General features: G+C 44.5%; 1 protein-coding gene across 3 annotated transcripts; it reads right to left on the bottom strand.

Moving 5' to 3' along the window:
- Positions 1–1,469: 1,469 nt before the first annotated feature.
- On the bottom strand, positions 1,470–17,517 carry SUB1 (SUB1 regulator of transcription). Of its 3 annotated transcripts, none has more exons than XM_089312688.1 (5): positions 17,378–17,517; positions 14,374–14,446; positions 9,727–9,849; positions 3,572–3,680; positions 1,470–1,794 (listed from the first exon to the last, which is right to left on the bottom strand). In XM_089312688.1, exons 2-5 carry the CDS (start codon positions 14,443–14,445, stop codon positions 1,715–1,717), a joined length of 384 nt encoding a protein of 127 aa, XP_089168814.1. In that variant the 5' UTR covers position 14,446; positions 17,378–17,517; the 3' UTR covers positions 1,470–1,714. The 3 variants fall into 3 exon arrangements, with proteins under 3 accessions (XP_089168814.1, XP_089168813.1, XP_002714157.3); XM_089312687.1 differs by lacking the exon at positions 17,378–17,517 and adding an exon at positions 16,894–16,940; XM_002714111.6 differs by lacking the exon at positions 17,378–17,517 and adding an exon at positions 16,898–16,940.
- Positions 17,518–17,709: the final 192 nt, after the last annotated feature.

Here is a 17,709-nt window from a genome sequence, read left to right as displayed (position 1 = left end):
AATAAGAGGGGGAGGGGATTATCAATCAAGAATCATTCATCTAAAATATGTACAGTATTTTGAACACTTTGGTACCTATTATTTGATGAAGGCTAAACTTCCAGAACAAGGATGTCTTTATTTTCACCAATTTGTAACTACCAGTTACTGCTAGATACAATAAAAAGGTTAACTGAATTTTTTTAAAAAACTATCACAAAAAAAAAAATAATTCTGTGTGGGCTGGCAGATGGTTTCAAACTGAAGTCCTTGGTAATTCTACACCACAATGCTTCAGACAAAGGACTCAAACCTGGTAGCAAAACAGGTCAACCCTCTGATACGGCAGCCCTTAGTTGATGGCAGTAACCATTTGAGATTTGCTACCATAAATAATCTGTCAACAACGTTTTCCGTGTGTTTAAACCTAAGTTTTACTGTTCTATCTAGAATTACGTTCCATCAATGTTATCAAAATCTCAAAATAACACATATCTAACATCTGGTTTGAGAATTCTTCCTCTTCACTGCCACCTCCTTTACTTTCAGTTACTGTTGCCTTTACATTCTTCTCCTAAGGCACACCATGCCCCATTTATTGCGCAAAGCCCCTGACATCTGTGCCTCAATCTGTAGTGTTTCATCAATACAGCTAAATGAAAACCACTTACAACTGTCTGCCAAAACTCAGCAAGTCTAAAATAACCAAGTCTGCTGAAACAAAGACCAAAAATCCAAGTATAGGCTTTAAATGCTCTTTCCCCTAACAACTGACCTCATCACCTACCCTGACAGCAAAGCTCAGTGCCATCTCTGGCTACATACACATAATCCATACTAAATGTTAGAAAATAAAATGTTAGGGCAGTAAGCTTTCACAATTTTTATTAAATCCTAGTCTATTTAACAGTATCTGATTTTACAGACATCATCCCACGGCAAACATTAACTAGGTGAAAGCAAACCTGACATCTAAGTCAATATTTTCTGCAGACTAAGCAGTAAGATACTACATACAGCGCTATGGGTAATGACATACACTTATTCGACGTTCTCATACAAGCCCTGTTACCAAGTATCTGCTAATATTTAATACAGTAGATTTAGTGATTGTAGTCCTCATATATTTTAATTAAGTACCTTACTGAGATAATATTTTTGACAATTTCACTGACTTTCCAAATCAGCAAAATATAGTCAAGAACATCAAAGAGAAAAATAAAAACTGAACATGAAGAGAGTTGTTATTAAAGGAAAATGGAATAAAGGAGAAAAATGGAAGTGAAGTATCATTGGGGTAGAAAGTCAAAACAAATCTAGACATTTCATTGGAAAAGAAGATAAAGTACAGATTCCACAAATCAAAAGTTTAAAAACTGAACAAAGTATCCTTGTTAATGTAAAAGCTGAGTTAAAACTAAAAGGTCTATAAAACTGTTCCTTTTGGCCTTAAATAGTACCAAATGTCTGATCAAAAAAGGCCACCACAGTTAAGATTGTGATTACTTGATTTTATTTTACACTAGGTGGGCACAAAGCGATCTTTAATAAAGTTGACAATTAGCTTCACTCAGAACATTTTTAATAATGCACATAAAAAAAAAGTATTTGTCTTACAAAGTGTTCTGCAATCCAAATATACAACAGCTTGGAAAACAACATTTAGAAAACAAAAGCCAATGTAAAAAGACAGAGTAAAACAACTAAGACGTCACAGGTATCGTATGGCTCAGGTTTACAGTTTTCTTACTGCATCATCAATGTCAGAGATCTGTTCCTTCAGCTGGCTCCACTGCTCTGGATTTAAAGAAATGCCTGAAAGAAAAGTTTGAAGATTCAACTTGAAAATCTACTCAAGCTTTCTTGAGAATTTTTATATTTCCAACTAAAATACCATTTTATCAAAATAACATTTTGAATGGCACAATGCTATAATATTTAACAGTCAAATCCCTCACATTTGTTATACTAGATTCATCAGAATTCCCCAAGCAGATCAAGCTTGCATCTAGCTTTACCTCCCACAGTACATCCTGCATAATGCTAATTACAATCAATGAGAACAAAATGTCAACTTGAAGATACATTCCAGAAAGACCCGCCAAGCAGCAGGCAAAGTGGTGGTTGGGCACAGATTTGTCATATCCAATCAGTCCCCCTGTCTGCCCTAACTTTCCATTCCACAGGCATTTACAGTAAATGCACTGAGGCCTTTCAGAAGCGCTCATTCCAGCTTGGACATAGAGGACTTCTTAGAATGTAGTGGGTGAAAGTACATTCTACAGTCATGCTGTCAGGGTTCAAATCCCAGCCTCACGATCACTAACTGAAGGACCTTAAATTTTTTTCACACTACCTTCTGAGCCTCGGTTTCTTATATAAAATGGTACTTACACATCAACATGTTGTATACATTAGTAAATCAGGCAATGTGATTAAAGAACTTAGCCCATCACCCAACACATCAGTAAACATTCGAATTAACATATTTTACAGAAAACTGCTGGGTGGCCATGAAGTTGAAAAGGAGAATGAATTCATCAAGACAACCTGAGAAGGGTTTTAAAGTTAACCAAATTGTTTCAGTAAATGTTTTGAAAAACAAAAAAACCTCCCACTGGCCACTCTGGAACAATATTAATGGTCAAGCCAAAAGTGAACTCAACAAGAAAACGCAGAAGGGTAGGAACACACACAAAGATTCAGTTTAGTAAACCTGGAAACTGCATGAAGCAAACAGTAATAGCTTTCAAACTGATAGGAAGACAGAATAAAACTAAATAGGGAGACATTTTTTTCATCAGCAAAGGACTAATCTAGAGCTGAAGCAACTAACCAAACACACAAAATCAGGTTGGCTCAAACATGCTGTCCAGGGGCCAGCGTTTTGGCACAGCTGGTTAGGCCACTGCCTGCAATGCCAGCATCTCATGTGAGCACCAGTTCAAGTCCCATCCAGCTCCCTGCTCACAGACCTGGGAAGTGAGGAAGGACAGCCAGAATGCCTGGGCCCCTGTCATCCATGTGGGAGACTTGGATGGAGCCCAGCACAGGCTGTTGTAACCATCTGTGGAGTAAACCAGCAAATGGAATCTCTTTCCCTCTAACTCTGCCATTTAAATAATAAAATAAATAAATCTTTTTAAAAAAATGTTCTCTAGGTATTTGTGAATATTCAGGCTTGGGACTGAATGAAGCCCAAAGGGAAGGAGGCCAGAGACTCACTTGAAGGATACTCTCCTAAAGAACAGGTTTTTGAGTTTCATCTATAGGAAACAGTATGAACAGAACCTTCTATTCCTGATTTTCCAACTTCCCAGATAGTGCATCTGAAAACTGCTATAACTTTACAAAGAAATGTACACTCAAGCAAATTAATAACCAGTTAGGAGTGATAATGGGGATGTGTTTTCTTGGTTTTAATCTTATCTTTTGAGGCATCTCATTAAAAAAAAGTTAAGTATCATTTATAATAAAAGATAATCAGATGCACAAGGTTCTTCCCTACCCCATGTCCCTGCCAACAATTTCAAGTAAGGTAGATTTTAATTAAGTCTCAGCTTTAGAATCTAATTCAAGAAAGCAACCTCACCTTTTCTCCCTGGTTTCATTTCACCTTCTGGATCCATCCAGTACTCTCGAATATCAATTAGAACTTTCCCTTTGAAGTCCCGAACACTGACGTACCTCATTTTCCCAATCTGAAAAGAAGCAAAAACATAAAAAGTTGTTCCTTTCACCGTTGTGCATTTATATTCACCAACATGCTGCATGCTCAATCTACTTATAACCATGAAAATGATTTTTCAGTATCAAAAATATAAACACCTTGAGGCTGGAGCTGTGGCATAGATTAGGCATCTGCCCGCAGTTCCAGCACCCCATATTTGCGCCAGTTCAAGTCCCAGCTGCTCCACTTTCCATCCAGCTCCCTGCTGATGGCTTCAGAAAGCAGAAGATGGCCCAAGTGCTTGGGTCCTGGCACTCATGTAAGAGACCCCCAAGGAAGCTCCTGGCTTCAGATAAGCCCAGCTCTGGCTGTTGAGGCCATTTGAGGAGTAAACCAGTGTGGAAGACTTCTCTCTTTCCCTCCGCCTGTTAATTCTGCCTCTCAAGTAAATAAATAAATCTTAAAATATAAAGTACCTCACACTTTCATTTTTACATTTACAAACATCATCAGTTAAAAAAAAAAATACAACTAGCATGGAAAATAGTACGGCAGTTCCTCAAAAACTAGAAAAAAGAACTACATAGGCCGGCTTTGTGGTACAGTGGGTAAAGCCGCTGCCTGTAGTGCCAGCATCCCATGTGGGTACCAGCTGAATCCTGGCTGCTCCACTTCTGATCCAGCGCCCTGCTAATGGCCTGGGAAAGCAGTGGAAGACAGCCCAAGTCCTTGGGTCCCTGAACCGATGTGGGAGACCTGGAAGAAGCTCCTAGCTCCTGGCTCTGGATCAGCCCAGCTCCAGCCGTTGCAGCCATTTGGGGAATGAACCCGCAAGATGGAAGATTCTGTCTCTCTCCTCTCTCTATTCTGCCTTTCAAAATAAATAAATAAATATTTTAAAAAAGAAAAAAGAACTACCATGTGATCTAGGATTCCCACTTTTGGGCATGCAGTCACACATCACCTACAGAATCTAAGGCAGTTTCTCAGAAATGAATAACTTGCTAGTTTATTTCATCATGGGATCATAGTGTACAAGAACTTACATAAACTAAGCTGGCTACAATGTCACTAGGTGATATAACCTTATAGGACTATCTTCATGTCAATAGTCTGCTAACCAAAACATTGTTATGTGGTGCATGACTGCATGTCGAAAAATACCTAGACAGCACAATCTCCAAGGAATACTGAACAGCCATGTTTAGAGGACCATTATTCACAATAGCCAAGAGAAAACACCACAAATGTCCATCCACTGAAGAATGAAAAAGTGCATACCATACTGGAGCACCTGGGTTCGGTTCAAGTCCTGGCTCTACTCCCGATTCCAGCTTCCTGTTAATGCGCACCCCAAGAGGCAGCAAACGATGTTCAAGTACTGCAACTCTACGTGGTCCCTGCCAATAATGTGGGACCCAGATTAAGTTCCACATTCCTGGCTGAGCTGTTTAGGGCTCTCAGGAATGACCCAGCAGAGTGCTCATATTCATTCTCTCTCGCTTGCTCTCTCAAATTAAACAAATAATTTTTTTAAATTTATTTACTTGAAAGGCAGTTACAGAGAGAGAGAGATTTTTCAGTTTGAACAAAAACAATCCTAGAGCAGGCACTGTGGTACAGCAGACTAAGCTGCCCCCTGGAATGCCCACATCCTTTAGGGAATGCCAGTTCAAGTCCCAGCTCCTCCACTTCCATTCACTTTCATGATAACGCATCTGAGCAGCAGCATATGATGGCCCCAGTGCTTGGGTCCCTAACTACCCATGGGGGAGACCTGGATGGAGTCCCAGGCTCCTGGCTTTGGCCTGCCCCAGTCCTATCACAAGCAACAGGGAGTGAACCAGCAGACAGAAAATAGTTCATTTACTTCTCTTTCACTGTTACTCTGCCTTTCAAATAAATAAAGTCTTTTTAAAAATCCTGTCTTATAGCTACTAGCCAATACTTCCCGTCTATTCAGTTCCTAAATTTATTTGGTTTTGACAGAGTTATAACCTAGGTCCTCAAAGATTCTAACATCTGATGATCTAGCAAAAGTTCTGCACTGTACGAGCTGTCTTCAAAGCATATTCTTGGTCATTTTAAGTAAAAAAATGAAGGCCTCTTTTAATATTACATAATCAATGTACTCTAATGTACTCTAAGCTACTTAAAATCTAGTATAACCAACCAGGACCAGTGCTGTGGCGCAGTGGGTTAAAGCCCCAGCCTGCAGCACCAGCAGATGCTGGTTCAAGTCCCGGCTACACCACTCCCAATCCAGCTCTCTGCTAATGGCCTGGGAAAGCAGTGGAGAATGGCCCAGGTCCTTGGGCCCTGCACCCACGCGGGAGACCTGGAAGAAGTTCCTGGCTCCTAGCTTTGGATCAGCAGCTCTGGCCATTGTGGTCATCTGGGGAGTGAACCAGCAGACTGAAGACTCTCTCTGCCTCTCCTTCTCTCTCTGTGTAACTCTTTCAAATAAATCTTAAAAAAAAAAAAAAAAATCATTTCGGGCTGGCACCGTGGCTCACATGGCTAATCCTCCGCCTGCAGCGCTGGCATCCCATATGGACACCGGGTTCTAGTCCTGGTTGCTCCTCTTCCAGTCCAGCACTCTTCCATGGCCTGGGAGGGCAGTGGAGGATGGGCTAAGTGCTTGGGCCCCTGCACCCACCTGAGAGACCAGGAAGAAGCACCTGGCTCCTGGCTTCGGATCGGTGCAGCACCAGCCGTAGTAGCCATTTGGGGAATGAACCAATGGAAGGAAGACCTTTCTATCTATCTCTATCACTGTGTAACTCTACCTAATAAATTAAAAAATAAAAAATAAAAAATCATTTTAAGGAAAATGCCAAAATAACAAAAATACTTCTCTTAGAATGCCTACACGGTTAGATCTATGAAAGCCACTTTGAAAATAAAGTCTACATTCCTCCCAGCCACCACCTGGGATGCCAGCATTCCATACAGGCACCGGTTGAGTACCAGCTGCTTACTTCTGATCCAGCTCCCTGCTAATGTGCCTGGGGAGGCAGCGGAGGACCCACAAGGATCAGGAGGAAGAAGCACCTGGCTCCTGGCTTCAGTCTGGTGCAGCCCTAGCTGTTGTGGCATTTGGGAGCAAACGAGTGGATGAAAGATCTCTCATCTCTCCCTAACTCTTCCTTTCAAATAAATAAATCAAAAAAAAAAAAAAAAAGTGAAGTGTCAAATTACCCAAGGAGGCTTAGGAATGACTCCAAATGAGGGCTTTAAGAACTGAAGCTGGGGATGGGCACGTGCAGAGCAGCCAGTGAAATGGCTCCTTGGGATACCTGCATAACATCTGGAGTCCCAGTTTGAGTCCTGGCTCCTCCCTTCTGCTCTAGCACTCCTGCTCATGCATTTTAGAAGCAGATGATGGCTTAGGTACTTGGGTTCCTGCCACCCATGTGGGAGACCTGGATGGAGTTCAAGCTCCTGGCTTTGGCCTTTTCTGGGCTTGGCTGTTGCTGGCATTTGGGGAGTGACCTTGCCCTTTTCTTGCTCTCCCTTCTGCCTTTCAAGTAGATGAAAGTAATATTAAAAAGAACTAAAAAAATCATTTTTTGGAGGAAGAGATGAGAAAACTATTCCCCTAAAAACAGATTTGGTTTTCTCCAAACTACTCTTAATAGAACAGAACAGAATCTGAGATTCCTAGTTCTTAACCTACAGAATTAGGGAATGAAATGAGTAAGATACAATATGTTATAATGCCATAGATGCAGGCCTCCAAAGAACAGTACTCAGCAGAGAAAAGCCGCAGATATTTGCCCTGAAAATACTTATAAACATAATAAAAATGTTCCACAGCAGCCAGTCATTCTACATGGGAAGAAAGCCCATGAAAGGAAAAAATATCCTCTTGCTGATTTTAAATTTCATTCTGCCTTTATAATAGCTTCCCACTGTGCTTAGGAAAACCACAAACTGATAAACATGGTCTCCCAACAGCAAGGCCCCAAAAGAGCTGCTCTCCCCTCACCCAACGGCATTCCCACCTCGACTCAGCAGACTTCTGGGGCTCCAACCAACAGCTTTGTAATACCTACACTATTCACGCTATTTCCCACTTGAAGCTATTAACACAAGCGAGCCCATGACACAAATCTCTCTACTTCAAAGTACCTCCCTCACCCATACACTTGGCATGGCTGGCTCCTCCTCCAAGTCTGAAGCTATAAATGCCACTTCTTTGGGAAGAGATTCCCAGAACAGCTACTCTGTCATAATGATCCATCTTGTTAAAACTTCTCAGCCCTTGTCACAATTATATATTTGTGTGATTTCTGCTTCCATAAATTCCATGAAACTACACTGCATCTACTTGGTTCATAACTGCAACAAAAAATCTGACAGAGCCAGAGAAAAAGACAAAATATAGTAAGCAAAGCAATGAGGACTCTTTCATAGATTTTCCTTACATATATTTATTTGTTTCCATCAAATTAACCAAGTCTGTCCCTAGTTCCTCTAAATTATACAAGCAAAATTCAGAGGATTTAAAGCCATTAGCAAAACAAAGCAAATAAAAAAGCAAGAGTAAAAATACCAACTTCGGCTGGCGCCACAGCTCACTAGGCTAATCCTCCGCCTTGCGGCACCAGCACACCGGGTTCTAGTCCCGGTCGGGGCGCCAGATTCTGTCCTGGGTGCCCCTCTTCCAGGCCAGCTCTCTGCTGTGGCCCGGGAGTGCAGTGGAGGATGGCCCAAGTCCTTGGGCCCTGCACCCCATGGGAGACCAGGAGAAGTACCTGGTTCCTACCATCGGATCAGCGCGGTGCACCGGCCGCGGCGGCCCTTGGAGGGTGAACCAACGGCAAAGGAAGACCTTTCTCTCTGTCTCTTTCTCTCACTGTCCACTCTGCCTGTCAAAAAATAAAAAAATAAAAAACCCAACTTCCATTTGCTATTCCACCTTAATTCTGGCATTCTGCCCTTCAAGGCCATCAGATGTTGAAAAATAAATAAATAAAAGGAATATTCAAAAAGCACATGGAAAAACCACATTATGAAAAAAGCTACGCATTTCAAGTTTTTGCACCAAGATAAACATCTTATAATTCCATTCTTCCCCATGGCCTTTTCAAAGTTCACTCTACACAAGCTGGCCTCACTTTCCAATAAAATAAATGTAGTTTCATTCTGTACTACCTTTCATCTTCAACTAATACTTTATGCCTCTTTGAAACTTATCCTTTTCTAGATCCTACTGCTGTTCACATTTTCTTTCACCATTTTGTCTTGACCTACGACCCTTTTCCCTTCCGTCCTCCATCACCTAACACATACCTTCATCTGCCCCTTTCTTCTTCTGACTACAGCTGAAGACTTCCGTCAATCATGCTAATGGTCCCACAGGAACACTTCCCAGACAAGTCTAGGTACCACAGGAAACGCTCCATTCATTTCATCTCATGTACAATCAAGTTCACACTTCACTTCCTGCTTAATTTCTCTAGTCCATTCTTCCACACCAGTATCTTTATAGGCATCTGTTTCTTTTTTGGGAAAACAATCTAATCTATCACCACACAAATAAAGCCTACAATCTCATCAGGATCCACTGATCCCTAATGCCTCTACCCTCGTAAAGCCACCTTCTAGTGACACTAAGGTCTCCTTGAAACAAGGTCAAGAAACCAGAAGCCACACTCACCGTCTTTAGATGATTTCATTAAATCTCTCAACCCCCTTCCCATTTTCTGTTTCTTATCAGCCCAAAATTAGGCAGGTCATATTACTGCTTCCCCTAAAGTAACAGCCTATCCTATCTCATAGCCCAACATCCCACCCACCTCCACCAAACTGCTGTCTGAACATCTAGTCCTGAATCATTTGAATATAGCATTCAAATTTGCATTGTTTTAAATTCAGCAAACCAATAGGCTTTTAGATTGTAACAACAGTCCAGCATCATATAACTTTAACTTCTACTAACTTGCTTCATATTTTAGTAACTAGAGGATTACAAAACACAAACTTATCACTGATATCAGATAAAAGTACTTTCAATACTCCTCAGATCAAGCCAGGTAATCCTCTGGCTCTAAGAAAACAACTAACTTTACCTGAAACATGTTATCATCTCTGCTGCTGCTGCTCTGTTTGGGAGACGACAGAGCTCTTGAGGTCTCACCAGTCTTTTGCTTCTTCACAGGTTTTTCTGAAGTAATTTGCTTTTTCCTCTTTAACTTTAAAGAAAAAAGCAAGAACATGGTTAAAACATGCACATGAAGCCAACATTGTAGCTCAGCAGATAAAGCTGCCATCTGCAATGCCAGAATCCCATATGGGCACCGGTTCATGTCCCAGCTGCTCCACTTCCCATTCAGGTCTTTGTTAATGTGCCTTGGAAAAGCATCAGAAGGTGGTCCAAGTGTTTGGGGCCCAATCACCCACATGAGACAATAAGATGAAGCTCCAGGTTCCTGGCTTCAGCCTGGCCCAGTGCCACCCACCATCGCCATCTAGGGAGTGAACCAGAGGATGGAAGCTCACTCACTAACTCTTTTTTCTTTTCTTTTCTTTTCTTTTCGACAGGCAGAGTGGACAGTGAGAGAGAGAGACAGAGAAAGGTCTTCCTTTGCCGTTGGTTCACCCTCCAATGGCCGCTGCGGCCGGCGCACCACACTGATCCGAAGCCAGGAGCCAGGTGCTTCCCCTGGTCTCCCATGGGGTGCAGGGCCCAAGCACTTGGGCCATCCTCCACTGCACTCCCGGGCCACAGCAGCGAGCTGGCCTGGAAGAGGGGCAACCAGGACAGAATCCGGCGCCCCTCACTAACTCTTAAAAAATGTGCACACAGGGGCCAGCGCTGTGGCATCATGGGTAAAGCCCATATGGGTGCCGGTTCAATTCCCAGCTGCTCCACTTCCAATCCAGCTCTCTGCTGTGGCCTGGGAAAGCAGTAGAAGATGGCCCAAGTGCTTGGGCCCCTGAACCCACATGGGAGACCTGAAGGCGCTTCTGCCTCCTGGCTTCAGATTGGCCCAGCTCCAGCCATTGCAGCCAACTGAGGAGTGAACCAGAAGGTGGAAGACTTCTCTCTCTCTGCCTCTCCTTTTCTCTGTGCAACTCTTTCAAATAAATAAATAAATCTTTAAAAGAGATGTGCACACATAACTAAGGATAAAACACATTTCAAATGAGTGCCAGTGCAGGTCCCAGCTGCTCCATTTCCAATGCAGCTCCCTCTAATACACCTAGGACAGCAGTGGGAAGACGGCCCAAATCTTTGGGCCCCTGCACCCATGTGAGCCAGTTCTAGCTGCTGCAGCCATTTGGGGAGTAAACCACCAAATGGAAGCTCTCTCTGCCTCTCTGTCACTCTACCTTTCAAATAAATAAATCTTTTTTAAAAAAAAAAAAAATTGATTCCAAAAAGGCTCCATTGCTTTTTTTGTATTTTAATTTTTTAAAGATTTATTGGGGCTGGCGCTGTGGCACAGAGGGTTAAGCCACTACCTGCAGCACCAGTACCCACTATGGGGGCTAGTTCGAGGACTGGCTGCTCCAGTTCCCATCCAGCTCCCTCCTAATGCACCTGAGAAAGCAGCAGAAAATGCCCCAAGTGCTTGGGCCTCTGCACCCACAATAGGAGACCCAAATGAAACTCCTGGCTTCAGCCTGGCCCAGTCCTGACTGTTATGGCCATTTGGGGAATAAACCAGTGGATTAAAGATTAATCTCTCTCTCTCTGCCTCTAGCTCTCTCTGTAACACTACCTTTCAAATAAAAATATTTTTAAAAAGCTGATAGATTTATGGGGGGGGGGGGGGGGCGAGAGAGGGAGGGAGGGATTGATCTTCATTTGATGGTTCACTCCCCAAATGGCCACAAGAGCCCGAGCTGTTCTGAGCCAAAGCCAAGAGCCCAGAGCTCTGTAAGTGGCTACTACATGGGTGACAGGGGCTCAAGCACTTGGACCATCTTCCATCACTTTCCCAGGCTCGCTAACAGAGCCTGATCAGAAGCTGAGCAGCCAGGGACCTTGAACCAGTGCTCCGATACAGAATGCTGGCATTGCAGACTCACTGTGCCACGATGCAGGCTCTTTTAAATTTACTTGCTCCACCTGCTGATTCACTCCCCCAAAAGCTGCAAAAGCCCAGGCTAGACCAAGCCAAAACCAGGAATCAGTACTCAATCCAGGTCCCTTACATGTAAGGCAGGGATTCAAGTACTTTAGTCATCACCTGCTGCCTCCCAGGGTATGCATTAGCTGGAAGCCGAAATCAACTGGAAGTGGAGCCAGGACTCCCACCAGGCACTCTGATATGGAAAGTGGGCATCCCAGTAGTGTCTTAATTAATCACTGTGACAAATGCTGTCCCCCCACCCCCACTTAAGATTTCTTTACAAGAGAAAGAAAAAAGAGCACTGCTGCTTTTGAATAAATTTTGGATCCACAGGTCTACTGAAGTGAGTCAATGACTTACATTTTACAAAGCAGACACACTAGTCAGGCAACCTACGATCAACTTACTACATTTCTAGGACATGAATATTCCAAAAGGCATTTAAAATGGCTTAAGGAATTTATGATTAGGCAACACTGAAGAAAGCTACTCTGTACAGGAAATCAACAAATCAAGAAACTTCCCCATCACAAAAACTCACTAAAGACACACAGCAATCTGTCTGACTAGCATTCCAAGTCACAACAGTGTGAAAGCACTATTCTAATACAGCCTCATTCTCTGGAGTGCATAAAACCATGAGACTTCCCAACCCAAACAGTAGAGGGCAGTCATGCTCCTTCTTAGAGGAGAAAGTATGAATATTTTAATGTTACTAACTTAGTGTACTAAATTAGATGAAGCTAGGTAAAACATTACACACAAATATATATATATATGCAAAACATGGGATGAAAACCATAAGATGTATTTTAGGAATAACTATTTGGGACAAACAGCAAAACTTAGCTCAGTGAGTAAAAAGCAATTATTCTATAAATCAATATCCAAGTATTCCCTGTGGACTGGCGCATGCCTGGCACATAAAAGTTCAATATGAATGTATTCCATGAATGCATTCAAATGCTATACCAGGTGCAAAGAAAAAAATGAAGAATTCTTCAGTTGTGCAACTACATGTGCTCTCTTAAGTCTTTTAGCAAGCTTCCAGATGACACTGTCTTTATACTTACTGGTCCCAACTTCCCAACCCTCCCGTAAGCATTCTTTTCTTCCAGTTAACACTGCTAACTAAAGTTTGGTAGCAAAAAAAAAAAAAAAAAAAAAAAAAAAAGAAAGAAAGAAGATAGAGGGCCTGCTGCTTTAGGATAAACTTTCAGAAACCACAGATCAGGCCCTGTGGCGTAGTAGGCTAAGCCTCCACCTGCTAGCTGCCATCCCATATGAGCCCCAGTTTTAGACCTGGCTGCTCCACTTCCGATCCAGCTCTCTGCTATGGCCTAAGAAAGCAGTGGAAGATGGCCCAAGTGCTTGGGCCACTGCACCCACATGGGAGACTCGGAAGAAGCTCCTGCCTTCAGATCAGCCCAGCTCCAGCTGTTGTGACCATTTGGGGAATGAACCAGTAGATGGATAACCTCTTTCTCTCTCTCCACCTCTGCCTCACTGTAACTCTGCCTTTCAAATAAATAAATCTTTTTTAAAAACTACAGATCTCTACAGCCAATTACTTGCTTCTCAGAAAGGAGATACCTTAACTAGAAAGCATACAACCAATTTATTCTACTTCTAGGATACATGTAAACCCACACATGATAAGCGACAGCTGTTTGTGAAAGGAAGTCCTGACCACACATGAGACGCTCAGTTATGCTCCACTGAGATGCTCGATTAAGCGGAATGAAGAGTTTATAGCACTGTTGTCTTCTAATACACAAAAAGCTTATTCTAAGTAAGTTATTTCAAATTGGCTTTCCTAGGTGTTAGTTTAACTCAAAGTGACAGATCAAAGCAAAAATATCAAGATGTATCAAGTCTAAATTCAGTAATCCTTGTGTGCAGGAACAGACACCACTTGTAAGGCGGCTTTCAAAATTGGTACTCAAATTCAAAACCTCAGGTAATTTAGCCCAAACACTACTAGCAGCCCGGCAGATGAGGCAGATTTCTAAGTAATGGCAACGAGGAACTCTGGATCTAATTAGAATCCAATTTCCTTAGAGTCTAAAGCAGTGGTTCTGCCACTTAGGGGGTCCTAAGGGTTCTCAACAGATTTAAAGCTAACGGAGAGCCTGTGAGTGTGGCTGTGCCATGAGCACCCTAAGCACATCTATCTGAGGGCCAGCCACTTTCAGAAGCACTGCCATCCCAGATTCTGTTAATACTCAGGCATGCCGGGCCGGTGCTTTGGCTCACTAGGCTAATCATCTGCCTGCGGCACCGGCACCCCGGGTTCTAGTTCCGGTCAGGGTGCCGGATTCTGTCCTGGTTGCTCCTCTTCCAGGCCAGCTCTCTGCTGTGGCCCAGGAGTGCAGTGGAGGATGGCCCAGGTCCTTGGGCCCTGCACCCACATGGGAGACCAGGAGGAGGCACCTGGCTTCTTATCAGCGCAGTGCGCCGGCCATAGAGGCCATCTGGGGGGTGAACCAACAGAAAAGGAAGACCTTTCTAATTCTGCCTGTCAAATAAATAAATAAATAAATAAATACTCGGGCATGCCTTTCACTGTTCCTCAGGATTAGATGTGGGCAACATTGATGGGTCAAGTACGACAAAAATGAGTGTAGTAATACTCACCTTTTTGTCAACTTCACTGTCAGAATCACTGCCAGATGAGCTTGAAGAAACAAGTTCCTTTGACTTAGGCATTCTAAAAGAAAAATGCATTGTGTAAATAATTTACAAGTTGCCCCATTACCTCAACTACGCTCTTCCTCCCATTTAAAACTCATCGACACACCGTACGGTTCATTCTACCACTTTGTGATACACAGATCATTCTGCTGAGCACAAGCTTTAAATCTACACTCTCCTAAGTTGCAAATAACAGTAAAATATTGTGAACCAGTGAGGAAAGAGAACATTCACACTCACATTCCCACCTCAAAGCCCATGGATCTTTTTATACTTCACTTTAGTGGGGTTAGCAGTTTATGGGTAGGGTGATCGTAAGAAAGCAGCTGCTAACATTTACTGTTAAAACCCAAAGAAACACAAACAATCTCACTCAGTGGTGCTTCATAGTTCTAATGACAGCAGAAACTAATGTAGAATTATTCACTGCAGGGAATTTATTCGTACAACAGGGGGAATAGCTATACAATGCTGATGCGGTATCTAATTAACTTTGTCATAATGACTTTTCCTCCTATTTCTTATGTTAATTTTGACTTTTTGGCCATATCATCAAAATAACAGGTATTATTTCAGAGTTCACAATGTTACATATTAACTCAGAGTGATTCAGTCCATTTTACACTTATTTTCTACTCCTGAATATCATTTTAAATCATGAAGAATCTATTTATGAGAGCGACTGGTACCATCCAGTTTCCCAGTTCCTCCCCAGAGAGGTTCACAGCCCAGTACTTTACTTGCAACTGGACTTTACTGCCGAGGGGAAGGAGAGCACTATCAATAAACCTCAGCCCCAGTTGTAAGAAACTCCAGGCCCGTGAGCCCGCCTTTGCAAGGCACTCAATACCAGGTGCTAAAGTGCCAATTCTCAATTTAGCTTTTGCTTTCCCCATCTCAGAAGAGAATGGGTCCTATTAATTTCTGTATGCCACTAAGGGCCTAATAAAGACAAACTCTGAATGTCTGGAAGGGGGAAAGGCTTCAGTTTCCTTTTAGAAAAAAAAAATCAAAATCCAGCTCTCTAGACTAAACTTGTGCAGGCCCTGGCATTGAACGTGTTCCACAATAAGAGGTCAAGGTAAAAGAAGTGGGCCATCCCAATCCTGGCCATGAAATTCAAAAAGCCCAAATCAGCCCAACTCAGCCATGTTGATTTTAACCGGCAACTGCTTGAAGACCAGAAGAGTAAATTCAGAGAGGAACAGCGACATCCAAAGCACAGCTGGTACATTTTTTTTTTTTCCTTTTACTGCTCCATTTTTACAACCTAGTCTACAAAACAAATTTAGATCTTTTTTTTTTTTACGCCAGCTGCTACTTTAACTGCCAAAATGCCTTTTTTGAAAAGGTAATCAAGTCGAACATATATTTTTCACTTTAAAATGGTCTAGCCCAACTATCACCGTTTAGTAATAGCTGCCTGGAGGCCTAAGATCATTTCAAACTCCCACCTCCTATTTAATCTAAATAAGGTAACAACAAGGTAACGGCAACTAAGCCCAGTTCTTCGAACTTTCAGTAATACACTTTTTTTTTTTTTTAATGTAATGAGCGGCTTTACTGTTCCAAAAAATGGTGGGACAGGCAATTCATTAAGAACGTTCTCACAGAATACACACAAAACGCAATTTAAACGAGAAGTGGGGGGAGGACCCTTGGTCCTTGCCTGCCGGCTCAGGGAGGATCAAGAAAAACGAGGTGAAAATGAACTAGGACAGAAGGGCACAGGGACTCGGTGCCACACCGGCGTGGAAAGCGCCAAGGCGGGGGAGGGACTCGCTCCTGCCAGGAAGCTGCTAGAAGCCGGGACTGGCGGCCGCCCGGGCGAGGGGAGACAGGTTCGGTCGGAGGGGGCGTGGGAGGCAGCGAAGTGCGGAGGAGACGGCGTGAGGAGAGGAGGGACTTGCACCAAGCGCCATTTTCTCCTCTCGAAGCGCTCGCTCTCTGCCCCCTCGCGCCGCCACCCTGCCTTCCTCTCCCCCGCCGACCCCCTTCCGACGCCGCCGCTCTCCCCCTCCCCCCCGTGAACCCCTCAACACACACCAGCGAGGGGTCGGGGCCGCAAGGAGGACGGGGCAAGCCACAGGCCCCACGCGCGTCCCCGTCGGGGGCCCGGCCGCAGCCGCATTGTCCCGGGGGCGTCCGCGGGACCCTCCCCGCGACTCCCCGCCCCCGCCCGGCCGCGCCCTGAAGCCCGGAGCCGCCACGCCCGCCGCCTCTGCTCCCATCGCTGGAGCAGGCCTCGGGCGCGAAGGGGCTCTCGGCGCGTCGGGCAGGGGGTCGGCGACGGAGGAGGGGGCTCACGGACGCCGAGGCGGGGAGGGGGGAGGTCAGGCGGAACCGCCATTTCCCACCGCCGGCAGGGACGCGGAGGGCGGCGGGCTGCTCGCGGCTCGCCGTCCAAGGTTGGGGGTAGGCCGGGTCGGGGCACCAAGGGTTGGGGGCGGGGGGCTCGCATACTCACGCTCCGTCCCTGCGGCCGAACACTCTGCTACTCGCTCGCGACTGACAGAGAAGCGGAAGTGACGACAGCCAAGAGCCTCTAGCCCTGCCCTGCTGGAGCCGTGCACACGTGACGGGGCGTGGCCTCCTCGCGGAAACCGACACCGAGACCCTTTCCAGGGCCTTAAAGGGACCGCCTCTCTTCCAGAATGGTCTCTCAAAAGAGGTGCCACAAAGGTTGGGTGATACCTTTGAGGGAATGCGGAGGCCCATGAAAGCACTGAGCTTTCCACTGCTTCAATGTGTGTTCTATTGAATTGGGAGGGCGTACTGAAAAGATCAACATTCTGACCAGTTTTCCCAAAAGTGATGCTCCTCCCACCCCACCCTAACCCTGTCTCCCTGCCGTGGCTCCTATCTGCAAGAAGGAAGCCAAAGTGTCAGCCTTTGGTTCTGGAGAGTGCAAGGAGCCTTTGCAGAAGTTCTGGCCACCAGCACTTACCCTAAATGGAAGTCCTGAGGCGTAAGTTCACAGCAAGATCCGCACCATAAGCGGGAACCAGGTGAATAGGGTATTTGCTGAATGCCTATTTATTCAACCAGGATTTACCAAGCAACCGCTGAGTGAGAAGGGGGTTGAGGTGGGGCACAGTCGGGTAAGCCGCTGCCTGCAGCTCCACTGGTGTCTCAGCTCCAGCTTCCTGCTCATGTGCCTGGGAAGGCAGCAAAAGATGGTCCAGGTGGGAGACCAGGAAGTCCCTGGCTCCTGGCTTCTGCCTGGCCTATGTTGGCCATTTTTAGGCCACTTGGGGAGTGAACAAGTGGTTGGAAATC

Source organism: Oryctolagus cuniculus, chromosome 14, assembly GCF_051225735.1.
Source record: "Oryctolagus cuniculus isolate XC-2025 breed Fujian yellow rabbit chromosome 14, ASM5122573v1, whole genome shotgun sequence".
Lineage (NCBI taxonomy): Eukaryota > Metazoa > Chordata > Mammalia > Lagomorpha > Leporidae > Oryctolagus > Oryctolagus cuniculus.
This window is presented reverse-complemented; position numbering and strand designations above follow the sequence as displayed.

Excerpts from the sequence above, each read along its gene's own strand:
- SUB1 (XM_089312688.1), bottom strand. The coding sequence starts at position 14,445 with ATGCCTAAGTCAAAGGAACTTGTTTCTTCAAGCTCATCTGGCAGTGAT. Across the intron at positions 3,681-9,726 it reads GAGATGATAACATGTTTCAG|ATTGGGAAAATGAGGTACGT; the intron begins GTAAAGTTAGTT and ends GCTTCTTTTCAG. Across the intron at positions 1,795-3,571 it reads AATGAAACCAGGGAGAAAAG|GCATTTCTTTAAATCCAGAG; the intron begins GTGAGGTTGCTT and ends CTTTTCTTTCAG.